The following is a 17,379-nucleotide window of genomic DNA, read 5'->3' as shown; positions in this document are numbered from 1 at the left end:
AACAATTCTGATGCCACAACAAAACCATTTCATTTAAATCCTGCCGTTTTTAAGATCACAAAATGAAACGATGCCCGGCCATCCCTCTATGACAACAAAAAAGACACCGTGTTCACAGAAACTGTTGGTTAGCACCACATGTATACGACGCCTTAGCAATCGGTGCAGAAGGATCAAAGTATTTTCGAAAAAAAAATATTCCAAATGCAAAAACAAAAAAGCATGTTAAAAGCAGAACCAATAGCTTTCAAACAGTTTTCTGCTTCTATAAATTACGCACTACTTACCAATCATGACATAACCATTTCTGGCTCCGGCAACTAGCTATATTCTCGCTGTCTTTCTGATCAGCATTTTTCCACGCATGCTGGCATTGCACCGCAAGAAAGGGCAACTGGGCCCTACAACTTGCTATTATTAAGCGTTGCTAATATTTCAGTGTGTAGCGCCTTACAAACTGCTGGAGCCTCCTAATGCAGAGAGGAACAACGTTTAAGAAAAACGCTGAAAGCATTGTCAGTTCATGGTGTGCAGCTTAAAAAAAATGTCCAAGGCCTAAGACGACGTGTCCAGTGTTCCCTGCTACACTGCAGTCGCCCAGATGCTCTCCTTCTTGGGTGGCACCGCTCCACTTCTTGGGTGGCACCGCTCCCCTTCTTGGGTGGCTCTAAAGCAGCTGCACAGGAGTGACGGCGGGCAGGAGCGAGTTGACACAGTTCACCCACAGGTTGGCACACGGCGAGTGGTATTCGCGGCCACTGTACGACAGCTTGGAAGGCGCAATGTCCACATTGTCCACATTTAGCAGGCACACACCACAGGACCGGGCCGACTCCTCCCCACTGGGCAGCCACCGGGGATCCTCAGCGGGGGACACCTCCAGGCTCTGCACAGTCACCGCACACTTTCAACGTCAAGCAGGGCCCAAGCGGTGCGGTGTGCTACACCACGCAATGTAACATGGAGACACGCCAGGTACTAAAATGTCGGATGCTGTGAACAGGTGGGCAGCGTTAGTGTTGAAATTTAGAGCTTCGTAGTAAGGAGGCTGGGAGCAAGTAAGGTGCAAGCCCTGCCACTAGCAGGGCGGACCTGACCAGTTTGCCAGTTCATTCAGGCTGTATGGAGTAAATACTATTTTACCAACCCAATAAACGATGAAGAGTGTTTGTTTTATCACATTATGCAATGCAAACACGAACAGACCTTTGACAAATTCGTTTCAGTGTCGCTTTAAAACCGCCTGCCAACTGGTGCCGCAATAAATTAGCGGTTACGTATTGCTGATTCTTCGTTCAGGCCCGCAGTGATTGTTCCCCCCCCCCCCCCTTCCCCCCCCCCCCCCCCCTTCGGCAGCTCGGTGAGTGATGTCAGAGCCCCAAGCATGTCAGTGTGCCACTGCCTGGACGGGTCGTGGCCAGCATCTGTGTACAGCATCGCAGGGGGTACTCACCAGGAGGCAGGAGTTCTCGAGGAAGGAGGCCAGCCTCTGCCAGGTGGCCTGCACCTGGCCGCACAGACTGTCCACCTGGTCCGAGTGGAGGCCCAGAAGGCGCGATGCCAGGGCGATGCGCTGGCATACCCGGTACACCTCGCACAGGTCTGCACCACAGGAGGGAGGGAGGGCAACACTCACTGCGCAGCTGGTCTCTGATGCGTACCCGTCATGGAGCGTCTAGTGCAAAATCCACCACTTAGCTTCGGTGACGCACGGCTGGCGCACGCATCCAGACCGGCCGTGGACGTCGGCGACCACATTCACTAACCGACAGAACTCGAGAATGTTTCACGATGTACTTCGGCTTGGTTCTTCCTTAAAGGGGCCGTACCAACAAAACACAAGTTTGGTCCATTCGAAGGACTGCCTCTTTGGAATCATACTGACACCACTTTTAACGTAAACTTCGCTGAAATAAGCTATATATTTAGGAAGAAAGGGAATGGCCATGCGACTCACTAGCTCATTTCCCACAACAGAACCTATGATGTCAAATGTGCCCAGGTGTGCGATTGGCAGAGGCCGGCAAAAGCAGACACAAATTAGGCAGGGCTTATAAGCTTGCCGAACGAGCTAGGTATTTGTGCTTAAACATAATACATAATCATCTTACTGAAGTAAGAACGGTGCGGTAAACAATGAAAGTTAAGAAAATATACGTAAGCATAGAAGTACCGATGCACACTGCTGTTGGTATGGGGCGCATTATCTTGTTTTAGCTTGACAGCACTGCTGCGCTTTGGAGTTGTCTTACAAGAAGACACTGGCCGATTGGCATAAGCGACGTTGTCTTACGCGAGTGTGTCGAGCATACCCCATGTTTCACGAAACGATTACTTTCTAAGTAGCAAAAACAAGCCTGAAAATACAGTAAGAAAACAAAGCAATGGATGAGTATGGTAGCGCCATCTGGGAGGACTGGCGGCAAGCAAGGCTGCAGAGCCAAATGACACAGTGGAAGTTAGTTTGAATACGAGCACTTATGACTTCATTACTTATGTCCCAAAAACACACGATTTGGCAGGAGAGTCAAAATTTCTTCTGAACTGATTAATTTCTCAGTGAATACGGCATCGTTCGCTGCCAGACAAGCGCTGGGGGCACTATAAAGCACGAAATCTTTCGAATGAAACAAACTTCTATTTTGTCCGCGTTGCCCTTTTAACAGCCCCCTACTGACACCTCCCCAGATGATTCAACCAAGTTCCACTTTTCATTCGCTTCAAAACAAACTTTGGCGAGTCATAAAGCGGTTGAATGTCAGAGGACATGGGCGTTTCGCCTTCAGTATTCCCTGTTGCACTGCGTGCCAACCGCACAATTTCTTAAAATTAAACCTTCATTGCTGTATTTTTTAAATGAACGCTATTTAATTGAAAGTACATTACCTACACAGAAGTAGATGTGCTGCATTCAGCTTCAAGTTAACGTTCAGTGCATGCCAACATCCTGACCTTTTAGTAAACAAAAGCAATACATTCTGCACTGGCCTGAAAAACACAGTGCAGCCCTATAGAAAAAAAACTCGTTTTCACCTCCTTTATCATTTACAGGTTTACAGATGCGCAAATGCTTATACCAATGCCCAAAATTCAGTTTTAGAGCACACATCAGGCTGCGGCAGGTCAATGGTGAACACAAAAATGACAATCAAAGTTGCGTGTGACATAACCGCAAGCGACAAACAAAACTTGTCCACTACGCCAGGAAATATCTCGCAGGAATGACATCCATCGCTACTGTTCAAAGAAAGGACGAAGACGGCGTGCCACGGAGGGAATATGAGCTAGTAAAGAAAAAAAGGGCAGGATTAAACGAGCGTTCTCAGCCTAGCCATGGCCAAGGGTTCTGTTGCTCAACATTTGTAGTCGTGAAACCTGGGAGGAACGGCCCTGTGAAATGCACACGATGGCGCAGCGCAACTTCAAGGTATGCGAGGCATCCCCTGACCCCAGCGGCCTTGCCCTTGAACGGTTCCTGCCTTGGCTTGCTGCTCAAAGCATCGCACCGGCCCCCTAGAACCCAGAGAGATGTCCAGAATCCCCTGACCTTAGCGGCCTTGCCCTTGAACGGTTCCTGCCTTGGCTGGCTGCTGCTCGCAGGACATCTCAGCGAATGTGAAGAACATCCATAGCATCAGTCGGCAAAGCAAGATGCTCGAGGTTTTGAATACCTAAGGAATGAGGGCGGCTTGGGCACAAGCCAAAAGGGGGCAGTGGTCGAGGGCAAGGCCTCCGAGACAGAGCAGCGCGAGGTATGCAGGCCTCACTAGCCTTGAAGCCACTGCACCATCAAACATAGGTGTAGTGTAATATAGTGTAATAGTGTAATAAACATAGGTGTATTTGTAACAGTAATGGAGTCGATGGACAAGCCAGTCAGTGAGCCAATCCTAGCCTTCCTCCCTCCCTAGTGGCGCCCCCTGCAGGCGCGCCTCTATATGTCTTAACAGCGCCCGTGGGGAGGAGCTTGGCAACTCCTGCGCATCCAGTAACTGCTCAGGAGGCCAGTACTCACTGCGAACGTAGGCGCCGCCTTCCTCGGTGTCCAGGGCCTCCCGACAGACCTGGCTGCTGGCGTCCCGGTTGAAGATGGAGTCGGCCTCCGCGACCAGCTCCAGCACGCTCTCCAGGCAGCGGGCCCAGCTGTCCATGCATGCCGCCTCGCCCCCGACCACCTCCTCCTGGGGGAAGGACAGTGAACCAAAACAAGCTTTAAGAAAGATTTAAACCCTTGTAAGAAATGCCTCAATAAATAAATTTCAAAGCATTGTATTTCTTCACCAAATGCCGCTAAGTTAAAACCATATTTGAAATCAGCCTAAAAAACGGCTTAAGACCGCCACTTTTCATCTAGCTGGCACTAAAATAAAATATATTGTCTAAAGACCCACCTCGTCCCTTAAATTAAGCAAGCGCACAAGTTCACCATTCCTTTTCCAGGCACCCCTTCCACCCACTAGCTCTTGTCCTTGCACGGATGGATCAGTTTCTGCTTCACCACGTGTTGAGACCTGTGACCGCAGGTAGCTGCAGTGGCAGACACATTCGCACCTTGTGCGCAGACGGGCCTCACCTGGTTGAGTCCCCGGATGACACTGTACTTGTCCAGCAGCAGAATCGGCTGGCTCGTTGCATCCGGCTGAGCGTCCGACGCCCCATCTAAAGAGAGGACGAGAGGCTGCAGCTGGCAGCATGCCTGGCCCAAAAGGGTCGGTGCAAGCAAGACCCACACACCCTTCCAGCATGCCAAGTAAAGGGCGGCCCTAATCTTTAGCCCCCCTAGTAGCACAGTGTTGCTCATACACACGCACTTCCAACGAAAGCGCCTGTACAGTGAAACTTCGATACTACAGCCCCGTTACAATGAACAACTACCCTTACGCCCACTTGATACAAGATGGTAACTTGCTGTAGTTTCTGCATAACAAAGCCTCTGCAGTTCAAGAAAGCTGACCCGGAAGCAAAATTTCGCCACGACAACGAAGGCTGTGGGGAAAGCATTGAGTTGGGGCAAATGCAACAACGAAGGCAGGCGAGCCTCCTGGAGTGGGCGGCTTTGCTCTGCCAAGAGTAGACGTAAGCAGCTCCATTCTTTGCTGCCTCTACACCGTGCTAGAGCAAAGGCTCCTGTTCTCAATCAACATTGCATGCTATGACAGGGAGCAAAGTGAACCAACCGCCAGCTCATGTGCTGTCGAATGATTTTGCATGAGCCATTTGGCATGAGTAAAGTAACGATTCCTTGCTGTTTTCTTTCGCTAGCTTTTCTTGTTTTCGCAAGCTACTTTGGTGGTGAGCGCATGCTCTCTTGCATGTAAATTGTCAATCGATACGGACATTGGCTATAACAAACTAAGGGTTATAACAAAGTATTTACGCCCACTATTCAACTTCGTTATAACGAGGTTTCACTGTATGCGGGTTTTCTTCCCATAGCCTCAATGCATAAACTCACACTCCCAAGTCAACTTATTGTTACAGTTGAACCTCGTTATAAGAGACATGGATGTAAGAGACAAATTGGTATAAGAGACACTATTCACCCACATGGTTGGCTGCCCTATCTTTCCCGTTAAATTGCCTCTTCTATAACAGACATCGGATGTAAAAGGCATATAAGGGACAAGTCATCCTTGAGCTTTAATCAATAATCTCACTTGTAACAGACATTTTAACTTCAGATGCAGTGCCACCAGTCACTGATTGCAGTTGCTTCCATTGTGGAAACACAGGTGGACGACAGACGCCTGCAGTCGCTATTTATTATAACTTCAGCAAACACACAGTGGTTCAGTCAGCTGTGAAATGATGTTGAGAAGCCCTGCCAATGGAAATGCAACTTACAGAAGTGGTTGAAGCTTACTGCCATCCATTGGTGCGTGACCGCACATGCGGGCTCTCCCACTCGCATAGCTCCCAATCAAGAAGCACTGCAGATGTTGAGTCCTGCAAGCGTAATGAATAATCCGAGCACACAGCGGAAGGAGCTGTGCACTCTGGCTATTCATCAGGCTTGTGAACTCAACAACTACGATTCATCTTCCACAAACAGTGAAAGGAAAAAAAGCTTGTAGAATCGGTTGTAAAAAACAGTGTAAATACAGTCATGAAGCAAACAAAGATTCAGAACTGTTTCAGAAATTCTGGGGGCCAAACGTAAATTAGAATGAATCTTCTGCAACATGCTGTACCATTCTTTCGAGCTTATTTTAGTCATATGGTGCCCACATTGAACTAGGGTCTGATTAGTAAGTGAAAACATGGTTCCCTGCTTATAAGAGACATCTCGTATAAGAGACAGAAACTGCTGCCTGCTACTTGTCTCTTATAAAGGGGTTCCACTGTATTACCAAGATACCGTTATATGTGGTATCGTTATAAGTGGACTGCACTGCACAAGGGCTCTCGTGTGCGCAAAATGGTGCGCTGCCACGCTTAACCTCTCTTCATCGTACACTATAGCGAAAGTTGACACCTTGATTCCTTTTCTTTTTTTTTTTTCTAAGGGGGGGGGGCGTAATCAGCAACCAGGCACAAATCAGCTTGTTTGGCCCTGAGGTTTTGCCATTGGTTTAGACATGGTCACTTAGGTCATCCCAAAGAATCAACCTTACCACAAATATAAGACGCAACAGTGGTTACAGCATATACTGCGCTGTGGAACTGCAAAGGCTAACTGCTGCCTTCAGCCACAGTGCAACAGGCGACTAAGATGCAATGTTTGAACCCCCTGTCGCCAGCATGAACGACCACAGTCAAACCCCACGATAACAAAATCCCGTAAGGACGAAATTCCTGCGGCAACAAAATATTTTCGGATCCCCGGCGGACATCCATAGAAGCCCATGTATTCTATATCTTGCGGCAACAAAATGTTTTTCGAAAGCGATACCGTGTTACCAAATTTCACTGCACGTCTAATCGGCATTTTATCTACCCGTTTTTTTTTTTTTTTTTTTTTCAATTCCTCTGATGCCCTGGGGCGAAATGGCGCAATAAAAAAAAATCTACCCATTTGAAGCTAACAGTGTCCAAAAAGTGCTCAAATGCATTTTTTTTCACACTCGAAGTGCGTAAACTTCTGCCACAGTGCGCTTGCATGGCCGCCGCCATATTTGTTTAGATAAAAGACCATGCAACAGGTGGCCGTGGAGGCAGCCTCACAGCGAAACCACCAGGGGGCGACACATGGTGACTCACAGCATGTCTTTTCTAAGGCTTGGGCTGTCGCTTTTATAGCCCGCGTTCGTGCATTCATTGTGTGCGTGGCAATCAGCAAGTTTGCTCTGAATCAAAAGTGGAAGTTTTTATCGCTACGAGATAAGGCAGCCGTCATTGTTCAAGTCAGTGGCCCAAGTGCAGGAAGGGAAGATAGCGCCGACGAGTAGGGAACCACTCTTTAATGGTGCACATGCACAAAACAAAACCGTGATGGCTGTGGCCTTTCTGGACGTCAACAAAGCAGTGCTCACTTAGTTTTGCAAACAGCATTGGAACAATGAGGTGCCACTGTCAGAGACAGTTCGTCAACAGAAGAAGCTGGACTTGGCTTGCATGCTCGGACGTACTCGGTGCCGCGGACCAGGGATAAAAACGTGCTGAGAAGGTGAAACCACGGGACGTTATGCGTTTGGATGCATTTGATATGGTTGTTATTAGGTTCGCACGACCAGCAATGGAGCACTTCTTGTAGCGTGTGAGCTGAGCTGTGAAGTTTTACTGCAAGGTAAGGCTTGCAAAGTGTTATAACCGACTTTTACAAATAGATTTTCGGTTTGTGTGCGATTTTTCTGTCGTTTATGTTCCATTTTCGCAGCAACGAAATTCCCGCAAAAGCGAATGTTTTGGCTTCCCCGCCAGACTTGTTATTGCAAGGTTCGATTCGATGGTGGTTTTATTAACACAAAGAAACAACATACCATGAGTATATACAGACTGTACTACACAGACTGTATATACAGACTGTACTACACAGCTTTGCACGCGCTGGCTGCCACAAAACTCCCACTTCCCCTTCTAGCCACCACAATGGCTGCCAGCTACGTTGCTGCACAACCGAGCTGCTCAAAAATGGCCACGTTTGGCTGAATGCACAATTTCTGGAGTTCCCATGGGTCATTATGAAACGTTTCCTAACTAACTTCTCCCGTACGTTTCATTTCATTTTTTTTTTATTGCGGAAGTTTGCTATTCAGCATAAGGGGAAATTAAATGTACAGATACACCCCGGATTCCCGAAGGAATCGGAGCAGCAGATAGATAATCAAACGCAGACACAAAAGATTAAAGCCGTTCCACTCAATGTGAAAGCTGTCGGAAGTGCAGAGTAGTGATTTGCCATAATGGGCTGTAGCACCGTTATGTTATCCCCTCACTGCTACCACCCGACGCATTTCAAATTTCCCAACTTCGCAGTGCTCTCGCGCCCCCTGCCTGAAACTGCACCAGTGGGAGTTCTGTTCTTTTTGTGCTCGCTTTACCTCCCGCACGTGCCGGCGTTGCACAGCCACTTTTTTTCGCTTACTATCGTAAAAATCAACCCAACGAGCAGTCCCAACTACCGTATAATGCGGAATATAGGTCGAGGCGGAATATAGGTCGACCCCCCTACCTTGTAGCCGAAAAATGTAAAAAAAAAAAAATAGGTACCAACCATTGTTTTATTGAGACTATAACTTGTTTCGTCTCAGATTACTCATTTAAAACTGTCTGAAGTATCGTCGGACGACTGCTTCTGGCTCGCTGTCGCCCACACAGCAGGTCGTCCTCGGTGCAGTCCAGGGAATTGCTTATGCAGCACTTACTAATTAAACACTCGCAAGACCATGTCATCGTGAAGCGAGCGCAAAGCATGGGACACTCGTGTGCAGACCGTGGCGACAGCCAGTCTGTGCAAGCGGTCAGCAAACATCTCGGGGTATCCATTCGTAGAGACATCGCACGATGCTAGCGGACAAAATTTGCCCCTATGTACAGCAGCACAAGTGCACAGAGCAGCGCCCATGAAGCGAGGTCTTCCGAGCGTTGCATACCGAGCGCTGCCCCCTCAGCTAACGCCGCTAGCAACAGTTTTTTGGTGATACCGAACTGGTGCAAGGCGGACACGTCATTGGCCTTGGAAAACCCCCAACTTTTCTTTTTAAATGCTGCTGTGAACTGGCACCAAGTGCCTTAACTCATTTTGAGCAAGAAGAAAATAGCACGCACACATTCGCCGACAGCGATAGAAGCGACAAAACAAAGATGGCGTCGCGTCCGATTGATGGTGGTGGCGATGGCGCCTTTGGGGTTTGGATGGGCTCGATGGGCTGCCCGGTCGCCAGATGACAACTGCCAAATGACTGCAATATAGGTCGAGGGGTGACTTTTCGGCAAATTTTTCTGTAAAAAATCTCGACCTATATTCCGCATTATACGGTAAATGAACACGGGCACTGCCGGTTAACTACGTATATTTTGCCTCAAATGTGCCTGCAGTTTTCTGTGTGCTAAAAAACAGCGAGACCTATGACAAGCGCCAGCGGTTCACAAGTTTCGAATGCTTATGACTACATAAACCGCTTGGCTTTCGAAGCCTCTGGGTTACGCCGTGACGACAGCCACTACCACGGAACACCGTATGGTTCTACTTGGGTCCAGCGAGCGAGCTACGACAAGGCGAGCTCCGAAAGTGCTTTGCACTTAAAAGGCACGACACGCATTCTTGGCCTCTCACCTGCCTCCTCGGGGGACCCTTCTTCCTGGCTGTCAACTCTGGCAGCAGTGCTGCCTCTGCCCTCGTCCGAGCCACCCGTCCTCGCCGAAGTGGTCTCCTCATCGTCGCTGTTGGCCACCCGGAAGTCCAGGCTCAGCACCGACCCGTGCCGACTGGACAGGGACCCCTCGCGAGCCCCAAAGTCCAGGCTGTTGACCGACAGTCCATCACCTGCACACAGCTCTGCTTGTTATAAGGAACAACCGCACTGGGGCGAGACAAGCTAGCACAAGGTGGGCAACAGTGACGTCACAGTTACCGCATTTTCGCGCGTATAACCCACACCAAAAATGCAAAAATTTCAGAGGCAAAGTAGGGGTGCGGATAATACACGGGGTTTATCCTTTAGTGCAGCTTCACTGCAATGCACGTTGTGCCATGAAGCTCCTACGCAGTAACACTGACTAAGCCTTCCATTGCAGCAATTGTGCAAAACATACGAGGACAAGGATGAAAAAACAAGGACAAGCGCACTCTAACAACTGGATTTTATTAGTGCATTGCGACTTTCACCTTGCCGTCAGTGCATTCTACTTGCTAAATATACGCTTTTCTGTATACATAGTATGTGATGCGTTTCTTGAGCAGCAGCTTTGGTGCAGCCTTTCCTGTATCAAATGTGCGGGTAATACGTGGATTTTTTTTTCTTTTCTGGCAGGCTGAAAGTGGGGGTGCGGATTATATGCAAAGGTGGGTTATACGCGTGAAAACACAATATACCATCCGTTCGTGCATTGATTGCTAGGGGTGTGCATATATCCAATTTGGGACTGCGAATCAAATCAGATCTTTGCCAACGCATTTATAGAGCTTCCCAAACACAGCTGCAAAGGAAAAAAAATAATAACCCATGCAGTCGGGACTTATCACATCTAAGTGTTCATGAACCAGTCTTTGATAATGAAATGGGGGAAGAGAATTAAAAATAAGACGAGATGGCAAAAGTGGTGAATAAAAATGTAGCACACATTTAGGGAGCAAAAATGCGGGTCCCTCCTCAACATGCTGTGAACATAGAAAGCACATCTGACTGGTCCCTCCAGCCACTGAGAAGAGGCTAGGCACGCCAGTGGATTTGTATGAGCAGTACTGCCTTAGTGCAAGTATTCCCAATGCCACTGTACAAGGGTAACTATACTCTCGATACCGGAAGTGCGAAGAAAAAGAAAGGACCTCCGGAAGCCGCATTGCCCATTCTATTTTGCGCATGTTTTGTGCGCTTATGTAGGTTACAAAATCGCTAAAGTGATTTCCCGCGCTTTCATACACGCCCTGTGTATGGCAGAACCATGGCCGACCTCACTGTTTTGTGAGCACGCCAACACACTGCGGAGGCCGGTAGAGGCGTTGCTTTGATCGCCCCGCCTCCGGAGCTGAGTGGCTGAGCTGCCTAGATGCAGTAGGCCTACATTTGCATCGGAAATTTGATGGCCGCTTTCAATAAAAGTGCTGATGGCGACTTCTTATTGTGATTCTGGTCTATAAATGGTATTCGCTGAAAAGTTCAGCTGTCAATTTCTTCGCTCGGCAACACTGGAAACAGCCACGTTCGTGCCGCTTCAGCACAGACATGGCGCAGCCTGTGCCACTATGCCCGCAGGGCGCACAGCTGAAGGACGACGTTTAAAGAGCGCGGGAAGCAGAGGGGTAGTACCTATGGAGACGCTGTCGTGGGACTGCGAAGAGAAAGCGCCGCACAGGGGTTCATCCAGCAGGTTGGGCTTCTCGGGAGTGCTGGGGGCGATCACCTGGACGTGGCAGAAGTCCCCAAAGTCGTCCACTTCGGGCAGCGGGTTGTGCCACGTCTCGGCTGCGTCTGCAAGTGGGGATACACACACAAAGACACACACACCTGTGATGAACAGCCGCTCCTGAGTCCACTCTGGCTTGGACTTCTTCCGCCCAGCCTCCACACGAATGCTGCCTAGGCGGTGCTTGTGTTAACTTGGGTCTGGCAACACACGCACCACCCATCGAACCACCGTCCTCGAGTTTGTTACCTAGCATCCCCCTTTGAACTTTCCCCGAGACAATTTATTTGTTCTGAAAGATAACTCTCTCCTCTTTCTTTTATCATAGCAAGACAGTCTTACGAAATCTCTTTCTGTGTGCTATATTCGATAACCTCTTCCAATTCATGTTTATCCATGCTACAGTTTGATCTTAACAGAGTGTCTAATTAGTGTGGCCCAAACCACCATGCCGTGAAGTTCCGAAAGAACGCCCACCCAAATACAGAGATATCAAGTAAAAAAAAACAGGATGGGCAATCTTTCGGGTCACGTGCAAAAAACTAGAAAGAAGTGGCCGCACCCCCAACCAAAACTGCGGAGATATCAAGAAAAAAAAATACCAGATGGGCGAGCCTTCGCCTCAAGTGCAGAAAGGACAAATAAGTGACCGCATCAACACATGAATAGATTATTCGAGTTTATTTTGTGCACTCATCGGTGCTAAAACCATCGATTTTTGGGGGGTGGACGATGTTTGGGGTCTTTTAGTAAATTGAATATTTCACCCCCAAAGGGGGGTGGGTGATGTTTCGGGGGCGGGCGTTCGCTCGGAACTTTGCGGTAGGTAGTCATGCAACTGTCATGTCATGCAACTGTCTGACAGACACAGACAGGTTGCATGCAAGCCATTGTGTAGTTTTGTTCACCACTGAGGCCACTCTGACCAGTCGACTCGCCACTGGGTTCTCCATCAAACCACTGATGTGAGCCGTGTAGTTCTTCCTGAGGGAACTACGAGCTCCCCTCACTCAACACGGTGCAAAGTTGCTCAAGCTGTAAGAAGGAACCTGTTAAAGATGACAGTCTTTCTTGGGATACTTGAAAATGACATTTCTGGTCTGCCTGTCTGTATGTTTGCCAGCCTGTCTGCCCCTCAATTCAGCCACCTGGCAAAAAGTTGAAGGATTTCTTGAACGGGAAGTTTATAAGGGCGAAAGGGCGAAACACTTTCAAACTGCCAAATGCGGTAGCACTTGTAGTAGCAAAAATAAAACATTTGCAGTATTTGATGTAAAAATTTCTCCCACCTCCCCTCGCGGGAACCCCTGTGTAGGTGCGAGGCATAGGGGATTCCGTTGTTTCCGTTAGGTTGATTCTCCCATCGCGACAAACGCGCCGTGAACCCCCTGCCGCGGCTATGACGCAACACAATCCAACACAATCCACTTTAATCCAATCCAAATCCAATCCAACCCAATCCAATGCCCCTCGCGAGAGAGTGTTCGCTATCGGAGAGGAGAGGGGGTGAGCGGCGGAGAGCGCAGCTCGCGCGGCGAGGAGAATGGGGGAGGGGTGTGGACGGACAACAACAACGCCGTATGGAGGGACAAGGCGAGTGAATGAGATGCAGTCGCATCTAAAACAAATACATAATTGATATTAGCAGTGCTCTTTTAAAATTAAGGATAGATGTGGGCATAACTTTTGTGACGGCAAACAAAAAAACACATTAAAAAAATATTTGAACAGCAGTGCAAACGAGGGAAAATACAATTGAATTCAGCAAACCTTCATTGCATTCATCACGGCAGGGCCGAGACTAAAGGGGAACAGTGTGAGAGGTGGGCAAGAGGGAGAGGAGAGGCAATTGCGGCCGTGCTCCAAGTGAAGCAAGCAAATACACGGCCAGTTTTTGACTCCCGGTGCCATGCTCCAACCTCTTTATCACGTTCCAATTTGCGGTGTTTGTTTTTAATGCGCATCATTACCAGGCTCACTGGGCGAAAACGCCGTCGGCATAACAAACCCCAATCGGGCAAATGGCCCGTAGATTCCCACTGGATTCACTGGAAGGCGCAAGCTGGCCTAAGGCGTGCGCCGCGTCTACGTCCACAGGCAAGACCGCGAAGCCTGCTGGTGACCCCACCACCACCATGCACCGAGATGTACGCGCCTGCCCAGGTAGGTGCGTACGTCTCCCACCTTACAAGATGCCCCGCGTTTTCTTTGCTTTTCTGATGCTGCTTGTTGCAGTTTGCGGATGTGTTTCAGTACAACTGTCGGTTACTCGGCAGCACCTGCGGAGTGCTGCTGGCATGACTTAGAGGGGAGACATCAAAGGCAGCAGTGATCAGTGCTTCCCGCAACTTTCCACTTCATTCGCGTTGAAATTGCAGGTTTATACACATTACATGAAGCCGACCTCTGCTTTGGCCCACCACTGCCGTTAGCGTACGCTTCAGACAGATGCCTTCCAGCCCCGCAAAAGTGGACTAAACATTGTGGCTCCCTCAATGAACACGCTGATGATGATTTCTATTGGTTTCCCCTTTGTATCGGGGTGATGACATGTCATCTTACCAAAAAAGACTAATATACCTATGTTTTACACTTTTGGTGCAATACTAGCGCTGCTTAGGGCAGGCACAAAAAGCTTATTAGGCACAAAATACTTTTTTTTTTCTGTTACAAGTGGTAACTGTCCTAGGCAATATTCCCCTCTCTGCTTTTCGTCCACCAGCATTCTAATCTTCTTTTCGTCCCCTCGACAGCCTTGAAGTTAACTTCCTCTGTGATACCTTTAAATCCTAGGGCTTCTGACAGCCCAATATTCCCTTCATGTAGATTTGGATGGATACCCTCACATTCTAGCACGATGTGCCGCATAGTTTCTGTTTCTTTTCCGCAGACCACGCATACCCCATCATTTTGTGAATACTTCCCCACAAAACTCTTAGTTCGCAGGCAACCTGCTCTAGCCTCAAAAAGCAAAGCACTGCCCTGGGAATTATCGTAGAAATTTTCCTTTCTGATGTTCATCTTCTCAGCCCTGTACATCTCTAACGACGTTTTGGCTTCCATTTTTTCCCTCCATTTATTCGTTTCAATCTGCCTTGCCTCTTTTTTGGTTACCTTGGCTGTTTTGGATTCCCCACTGTTCTTTCCGTATTTCATCGTTAGCCTTCTAGTCTTTCTTAACCACTGCGTGTCCACGCTTTTTAAGTATAGGTACCTAAAAACCTTAGCTGCCCACCTTCGTTGGTCCATTGCCCTCAACCTCATCTCAAAGCATATTTTACTCTGAGCTTCTCTAACTTCAAACGACGCCCAGCCCATATCTCCCTGAACTGCTTCGTTAGTTGTTTTTCCATGCGCGCCTAAGGCCAGACGTCCTACCGTTCTCTGGTTTACTTCAAGGCGTGATAGAACGTCTGATTTTAAGCAGAGTACAGCATTCGCAAACGTGAGACCCGGAACCATTACTCCTTTCCACATTCCTCTTACTACTTCATATTTGTTATACCCCCACAGAGCTCTATGCTTCATTATAGCTGCGTTTCGCTTTCCCTTAACCTTAAGTTGCTCCTCGTGAGTACTTAAGTAGCTATCCCCTTCGTTTATCCACACTCCCAAATATTTATATTCCTTGACTCTAGGTAATTCGCCTTGCTGGATAGACACTACGTCGGTGGTAGCGTCATTGAAAACCATTATTCCTGATTTTTCTGCACCGAAATTTAACCCGAGGTCAGTGGCTTCCTGGCCGCAAATATTTATTAGCCGCTGCATATCGGTTTGGTTATCAGCTAAAAGAACAATGTCGTCTGCGTATAACATTCCCGGAATATGCTGTGGTACCACTTCGCCTTGCAGCATATGGGTTAGGCTAAACCCTACTTGACTTTCTTCCAGTTTCTTTTCTAACCCTGCCATGTAAAGCATGAACAGTATTGGGCTCAAAGGGCATCCCTGTTTCAGTCCCCGATGGATGTTGACCTGCCGGGCGCATTTCTGCCCTTCCCAAGTAAGGTGCACTCTGTTGTCTTTATAGATTGCTATAAGGAACTGTACTAACTCGTCATCTAATCCCTGGAGTTTCAACATTCTCCACAGCCGTTCTCTGTTTACGTTGTCATATGCCCCTTTAATGTCCAAGAACGTAATCCATAGTGGTCTATTCTGTGCTTTCGCAATTTCAATGCATTGCGTTATCACGAACAGATTGTCATCCAGTCGCCTGTCTTGTCTAAATCCATTCTGCAGTTCCCCAAGTATTTCATTTTCTTCCATCCATGCTTGAATTTCTGATTTTATCGCCTGCATTACGAATCTATACACCACTGACGTTACTGTGAGTGGTCTGTATGACTCAATACTGGCTTTGTCTCCTCTGCCTTTATATATTAAATTCATCCTACTTTCTAACCAGTCCTCTGGTACTTGTTTGGTTTCTATTACCTTATCTATTGCCCTCATAAACGATTCCTTACTTTTAGGTCCAAGTAGGTTTATCAGTTGCATTGGTATTCCGTCCGGGCCCACTGCTGTCTGAGGGGAAACCTTTTGCTCTGCTTTTTTCCAATCAAGGTTGCTCAAACTTATTTCCCTTTCCGCAGTCTTTTGTGGCGCTGATGTTATCGGTGCAGGTTTCCCTACCACTATTATCCTAAACTTCTCACTAATCACTCGATGAATATGCGCCAACGCGTGCTCTCCTTCTAAATGTTCCCCCTCCTCATCAATCAGGAATTTTTGATAGTTATCGTTTTTTGAGCTTAGTGATTTTACATGGTTCCAAAACTTCTTGGATGCGCTTTTGTCCTTCTTCCGTATTTCTGCCATCCATTGTTCGCTTTTCTGCTTGATCTTCGCTTGCACCATTTTCTGCACTTCTAGTTTTTTCCCACGGTAGACATCCCACTTTTCCTTCACTACCTCCGGTTCCATACTAGTTCTTTTTGCTTCTCTATGTTCTCTCGACGCCTTTCTTCGCTGGTCGGTAGCCTCTTTTATTTCCTTATTCCACCAGCTTCTCGGCTTTCTCTTCCCTTTCCATCGGTTTCGTTCCTTTTCTTCATTAATCTTACCCTTTATGAACGCAATTATTTCATCGTAATCCCTATTTTTGCCTGGGTATTTATTGATTTCATCTTCCAATCTATCAGCGATGATTTTTAACTGCTCATTATTCAAATTATTTCCTCCTATTGTACCTATTTCTGCATTTGTCCGGGTTGCGCCTCCAAAGTGCAAGCTAAACCGCTTGTGGTCGCTTCCTAAGCTGTCTGTTCCATTTTCATCTATCCTCATTTCCCGCAGCCTTCCGTATACTGTCTCGGATACTAAACCGTAGTCTATGCTGGACTGCCTGTTACCGCTTTCCCACGTTATTTGTCCGTCACACTTGCTTTCCGTGTTTACTATTACAAGCCGGTTTTCCTGACATAGATCTATCACTAGAGAACCGTTGTGGTCTGTGTATCCATCCAAACCTTCTATATGGGCATTCATATCTCCAACTATGATTATTTCGCCCGAATCTTTGAACTCGTTTATATCTCTTCTCAAACAGTTTACCATTTCCTCATTTTCTTCCTTAGCACTACTTCTGGTCCACAGATACACCACTCCTAACCATGTATTTTTCCCCTCTATGGTGCCTCTAACCCATAGATGCTCTTTACAACTTTCATGCACTCTCTGCCAGTCGGTCCCTTGTTTAATGAGCATGCCAACACCTCCCCCTTTCTTCATTCCTGTGGTCCTGTTGCAACCTTCCCAGACATAATTGTCTATGATAGGTGGGGCTTCTAGGTCCCGGAGGTGAGTCTCGGCTAATGCGTACACGTCTATTCCTTCCCGTTCAAGTTGCTTTTGAATTTCCACCCACTT

At 47.8% G+C, this 17,379-nt stretch overlaps 1 protein-coding gene across 1 annotated transcript in view; it reads right to left on the bottom strand.

Annotated features, from left to right (window-relative positions):
• Nucleotides 1–207: 207 nt before the first annotated feature.
• Nucleotides 208–17,379, bottom strand: part of LOC144162908 (uncharacterized) — a 35,788-nt gene continuing 18,616 nt past the window's right edge. The window contains exons 6-11 of the mRNA XM_077693628.1: nucleotides 11,409–11,570; nucleotides 9,716–9,925; nucleotides 4,574–4,659; nucleotides 4,016–4,181; nucleotides 1,454–1,602; nucleotides 208–886 (exon numbers count right to left, since the gene is read on the bottom strand). Of these exons, the coding sequence (XP_077549754.1) occupies nucleotides 668–886; nucleotides 1,454–1,602; nucleotides 4,016–4,181; nucleotides 4,574–4,659; nucleotides 9,716–9,925; nucleotides 11,409–11,570 (992 nt within the window). The 3' untranslated portion in view covers nucleotides 208–667. The remainder of the gene's footprint in view (nucleotides 887–1,453; nucleotides 1,603–4,015; nucleotides 4,182–4,573; nucleotides 4,660–9,715; nucleotides 9,926–11,408; nucleotides 11,571–17,379) is intronic.

This window comes from Haemaphysalis longicornis, unplaced genomic scaffold (genome assembly GCF_048455015.1).
Source record: "Haemaphysalis longicornis isolate Haplotype H1 unplaced genomic scaffold, Haemaphysalis longicornis Haplotype H1 scaffold_12, whole genome shotgun sequence".
Classification (NCBI taxonomy): Eukaryota; Metazoa; Arthropoda; class Arachnida; order Ixodida; family Ixodidae; genus Haemaphysalis; species Haemaphysalis longicornis.
This window is presented reverse-complemented; position numbering and strand designations above follow the sequence as displayed.